The 5,801-nt window shown below is 43.3% G+C and overlaps 1 protein-coding gene across 2 annotated transcripts in view; it reads left to right on the top strand.

The window, feature by feature from the left end:
• Positions 1-5,801, top strand: part of Lrrc66 (leucine rich repeat containing 66) — a 25,777-nt gene that overhangs the window by 13,698 nt on the left and 6,278 nt on the right. For both annotated transcript variants that reach the window (XM_029477029.1, XM_021163931.1), the window contains exon 3: positions 2,986-3,155. In XM_029477029.1, the coding sequence (XP_029332889.1) occupies positions 2,986-3,155 (170 nt within the window). The remainder of the gene's footprint in view (positions 1-2,985; positions 3,156-5,801) is intronic.

Genomic DNA, 5,801 nt, shown 5'->3' with positions numbered 1-5,801 from the left:
CTCCCTCTCCCTCGCTCTCCCTCTCTCTCTCTCTCTCTCTCTCTCTCTCTCTCTCTCTCTCTCAAGTTCAAAGAAACGATAGCTTTCTACAAGCTCATGCCCCATCTAAAGCAGGCAGCCTTCAATCAGTTCCAGCCTAGTGTCTTACACAAGCCAGAATTCCTAATCTTTCCAGAGAAGCCAGAGACAAAGATTTTGTACTGACTCCTTAATGTTAGCTAGATACTTTTGGATCTCTGTGTAAGCCAAACACTATATCCCAAGCATCACAAGAGTTCACTTCATTCTGCTCAGGGAAGATTTGAACATGTGATAGTCAGGAGGACAAGCAGTCAATTGTATAGAGGTGTGGTAGACGATGAACCATTCTGTCTAACAAATAATGTTTCTTGTCTACATGTCTTATTCCACCATACTAAGCTTCCAGGGTAAGGATTTGTCATCAGTACCAAGAGCCTCCATCATAATCTTTTGATACATTTATTAATTTAAAGTTCTCTTGTTTAATCTATGCAACTCAATTGAACATATGACTGCATGGTACAGACATTTTTGTCGTGAGAATGCTAAAACTTTGGTTTCTTTAAAAAAGAGAACTATTATAAGGATATGTTTTTGTTTTGATCCCAAGTGTGGGGATATGGGACTGCTTCAGACCGTTGGTAGCAGCTGACTATGATTTGCTTTGTGCTCTAACAGAGCACAGAGGTGTGGTTTGCCAGCTGCCAATAGTTTCTGTGATTGTGTGATGTTTGGAATACTGGGAACTTTTGAGAAGGTATAGAAATTCTAGGGCTCATATAGATGGAGTTGTTGGTTGTTGGTTGTGGGTAGGTTTGGTTGCAGCTTGTAATTTATTAGTCATGCTCAAAGAAGAAACAAGAACAAAAAAGTTAGATTCACAGATAAATCTCTCTCTCTCTCCTATCCTTCTTTCTCTGCTCGTTAAAAGATTGCAGTGAAACTGGGGAGAGGGATAAAGAGTGGAGAAAAAAAAGAACCCACAAAGTAGCAAAGCCCAGCTACATATTTCAGTTATGTTACCCTCTCTCTTCATAATCAGCCTTGTCATCAATACCATGTAGACAGTAGACAGGAAATAAACCCTCTGGAACTGAACCAACTTGATCTGCTACACAGACGTTAAAGACTGCTGTTTGAGAACAGTGCTGAAGAAAATGTGAAATTACAAGCCCCCTTCCTGGGAGACAGGAATTAAGTTTGTAAGGCTGCTGTGACTGGCACCTCGTTCTCTGTCTAACTTCTCAGTGCCAACCGGAACTTCTATATACTTCCCAGAACAGAGTGAAACAGGAAGGCGGACGCTAGACCTCCGTCTGATTCTTGTGCTGGAAAGCAAAGCCCACCTGCAATCTCTTTGCCTTAAAAAAAAATCTAAGAATAGTTAAGGATAGCTATAATACCAATGATACCCAGTTATGAGAATGGATGTGGTTAAAAACAAAGATGTGCATGTGTGGGACGTGGAAGTACAATCAGAACCGGTGGTGAGAATTTTGGTTTGTTTAAAACCCAGGTATGTTCTGTGAATATGTTCTTGTTTTAATCCTAGTGTGGGATAAGAGGCTGCTTCAGAGCAGGTGCTTGCGATTAGTCTCGTGCACTAGCAGGGGTGTGATTTTTGCCAGCTACAGATCGTTGAATTCTAGGGATTCTGGAGAGGCTATAAATGGGAGAGCCTGTGGAGTCTGCTGCCCCTCTGATCACGGTCTCTGCTGCTGGAGTTTGTCGAGTGCTCCTGAGCGAAGAGCTGAGAGGGAGAAGTGGGGGAATCTCAATGAAGACTGGAGTGGCCCCAAGAAACTCCAAATCGCTAATCAGCAGGAAGTAGTCTAGAGAGTTCCACGCCCCCTTTCCCCTCTAACATTCTCCCTCTCCTAGCTAGCGTTGGAGGATTGGAAGGGACTAGGGTGAGATAAAGGTTGGAAAGGAGGTAGCGGTATAAGAACTAATAAAATAGCTTTAAAAAAATAGCCCCTATAAGAACTCTGCAATAGAACAAATGGGAGAAACGGGGAGGAATGGGAGGGTGAATATTCAACATACAGTATACACTTGCACAAAATATATTCCTATATAATACAGGACCATGCAGAATGAATATATACAATGAGAATCTTTTATTTTTAAAAAGCTTTAAAAACTGAATAAGGGAATTTCAAAATTGGAAGAATTCATTTTTATAGCACTAAAGCCTCTAAATCACTTTTCCCTGTCCTAACACGGGGATATCATTCGGTTTTACTCACAGTTAACCAAATTAACAAACATCTGTTAATTGCCTCACTTAATCATGGTTTGATTTTTTTAAAAAATTGATTCTTAGTTAAAAAGAGCACACACTAGACTACTGAAACAACTTAGCAGGTTAAAAAAAAAAGGTGCCTGCAGCCAAACCTGATGGTCTGAGTTCAATCCTGGGGCCCCCATGGTGGAAGAAGAGAATAACTCCTGATAGTTATCCTCTACCCTCTGCGCATGCACCGCACCACGAGCATACAAATACACAACAGATAAATAATAAGTACATTGTGATAAAAATAGCACATGATCATTTGAAAGAAAGAACCAAGGAACATAAAGCTGAAAGAGCTTTTTCCATATCCCTCTTCCACTCCCTCAGGCATCTTACACCAGACTGTAATGAGTATTAATAATTTGATTCACCTCCTTATTTCTGCCTACTCAAAATACATACCTGCATATGCTTGTAATGTGTTTCCCACCAGGAACATTTTGATGATAGCCTATACTACTTTGACTTCGGTTTTTTTTCCCCTTCTTGTTCAATAAGTTCACATGCTAATTGGCCCTGGTCTCTCTTAAGACCACTTGTTTTTTTTCACAGTGTTACACTCTGACAACTTCCCACTCGAGAGCCATTAATATCTCCAGTTTTCACTGCACGCCACGCAGCAGCAAATAGCAGCAGTTTAGGTTTTAATCTGCGTTTCCTTTTCGCAGGACTGTGGAAGCTGAAGTCATTGCGGAGTCTGGATCTGTCATTCAACAGGATAGTTCACATTGGGCTGTCTGATTTTCATGGCTGCCTGCAGCTGGAGAGCATCTATTTAAAGAGCAACAAGATCTGCACGATTCACCCCGAAGCCTTCAAAGGGCTCAAAAAATTACAGGTTCTAAATTCTATCTTACAACCGTCTTAGCTATACAGGGTTGTGGTTAACTAGATTTGAGGGCTGTTTCCTTTTAAGAGTGTCTCAGTGTGCAGGGGTGCCGGCTGTTAAAGTGTGCTATTTAAGACCTCCTGGAACAACTGAAGTCTACTGCTCAAAAAAATTAAAGATCTCAACAATGGACATGAACTTAATAAGAATTCTCAGCCAGGAGTCACATACTAGGCTGAATATGACTGAGTTGATAAGGCACCTGCCTAGAGTACAGTGGGCTCTAGGTTCACTCTCCAGCACACAGTATAATCAGGGGTTGGGGCAGAAGCAGGAGGATCATTACGATCAAGATCATTCTCAGCTACATACCAAGTTCAAGGCCAGTAGGTGTAGAAGAGACATCGTCTAAAAGAAAGAAAGGAAGGAAGGAAGGAAGGAAGGAAGGAAGAAAGATTGTTATATTATTTACCAAATCAAAATCAAATTAAATTCAACTCCAAGTTTCCATTGACCAATTGGCAAGGAATTAATTGTGTCCTTTAGGAGTTTGAAGGCAGCCTGGTCTACATAGGGAGTTCCAGGCCAGCCAGGCTCACAGAATGAGACACCATCTTAAACAAGCAAACAAAGCAACAACAACACCTGCCTGGGTTGCTCCCGGACTCTTGCACAAACTGAGGGGCACTCACTGCCTGGAATCCAGCCTAGACTCACAACCTCATCCCAAGCAAGTTCCTTAGTCTCCCATCTGTCTAGTGGCTCCCTGTCAGAATGAGCTTCACTGTGTATGAAGCCCTTAAAACACCACCTGGTGACTTCAGCTGTTCTCTAACACACAGATCTAACAGTGTTGCTCCTCTCGCTTAGAACCCTTCCAAGACTTTACAGCCAGGGCCTGACCCCTGCCTGCCTCTCCAGCCTTATTTCAAGCTGCTGTCCCCTTGTACATTGCTGTCCTACCTGCTTGCACTTAGGGTCTCTCCTACCCCGACTTACTCCTCCTCTTTACCCAGGAGAGCTAGGGCTATGAGTCCTTCCAGCTTTGGTTGAATGTCACTTCCTTGGGGAGTTTTTCCTTAGTCTTTTTTCAGAAACCTTCACCGTGGCTGCATGGTTAGTTGTTCCTGCCTAGCCTCCTCCCCACCAACACCGAAGGGTAATCACATACCTACAGAGCACATGTTATACCTGATTTTGTTTCCTAGAACTAAGCTGGGTGCATTTTAAAACACCTGTTGAATAAACAGAGGGATGGTTACTGGGAGATACTCCCGTGTAGCTGTCTTAGTTGTCTATTGATGTATCGCCATTTACCACAGCTTTGGAGCTAACACTGCACATGTAGATCACCTGGCAAAGCCTTTGGGGCAGGGATTCAGACACAGCTTAGCTGGGGAGCCTCAACCTTATGGTCACTCAAGAGCCGTCACTGGTGTCACCACTGAAAGCCTGGTGGAGAACAGCCACCTAAGCAAGGTGGACAGGATTGGTTTCCCTCTTGGGAGGTTGGACTGAGGGCTCAGCTCCTTATCAGCTGTTGGGTGAAGTCTGCCCTCAGGTTTCTGCCCTGAAGTGTTCTCCACCAGGCTGCCCACGATACACCATCTTTCTTTGGAGGTGGTCATCTCTGACATTCTCTGTCCTCTGTTTTATGGATTGTCATCGTGACAGCAGCATCCCATCGCTGCTGCTGGAGATGATTGGCTAGAAACCGAATCAAACCTTCCACCCACACTGGAGGGAAGACATTTCTTAAAAGCCTGAATAACAGAACCATGGAAGTTATTAGAGCAGAAAAGCCCCCACTTCACTTGGCTGTGCCCTCCACTCATTTGATCGTGCTCCCTACTCATTTGGATGTGCTCCCTACGTCAATGACTGGCAGGTTGTAAAGGAGCCATAACTGGTGTGTACTGGTTATGGGCACATCTATAAGTGGAATTTGTCCTGTGTGTTCCCTCCTGTATATTTTATTGTGCTTTATGAGTCTTCGAAGCTTGAGGTTTAAAAAAATTTAGCATAAGCAAGTTATAAATCAGCTCTGAGCATGTTAGGGGTGAGGGGTGGGGTAGCCATAATCCACAACTCGCCAGAACTGGGAATCCTCCCCCAGCCCTGGGCTTGGCTTTCCCTTCTGTGTGGTTGGCAATAGCTCCAAATACTGGCGGTGGACCGTGATGAAGATGTTTGGTACCAGGAATCTGCATATCACAGTGGTTGGCCTCTCCCCTCCGGAAGATGAATTCCACATCTGCCCTGTTATGTGCGTCTTCCTGTGGGGGTACCTTCCCAGAAGCCAAATAGATTTTCCAAAACATAAATCCATCAGCATACTTCAATGGGATGAAATAAGTCTCACTGACGTTTCAAATTAGCTTTTCTTTTCTTAATCTTATCTTGCTCTTCTTCGACACAGTGATTTGTGCTGTAGTACGCTGCCCACTCTCCCGCCTTCCCGGAATACATGTACCTTTCAAATGCTGCAGGGTGGTGATTTCTTTTCCTAAGTTATAATTCCATTTTCATCTTTTCTCAGAAATTACTCTTTCTGAATTATTTTTTTTTTAATATTTTTATTACATATTTTCCTCAATTACATTTCCAATACTATCCCAAAAGTCCCCCATAGCGCCCCCCACTTCCCTACCCACC

The sequence above is a fragment of the Mus caroli genome, chromosome 5 (assembly GCF_900094665.2).
Source record: "Mus caroli chromosome 5, CAROLI_EIJ_v1.1, whole genome shotgun sequence".
NCBI classification, from domain to species: Eukaryota; Metazoa; Chordata; class Mammalia; order Rodentia; family Muridae; genus Mus; species Mus caroli.
Note: the sequence above shows the minus strand (reverse complement) of the source record. Positions and strands in the feature narration are given on the sequence as shown.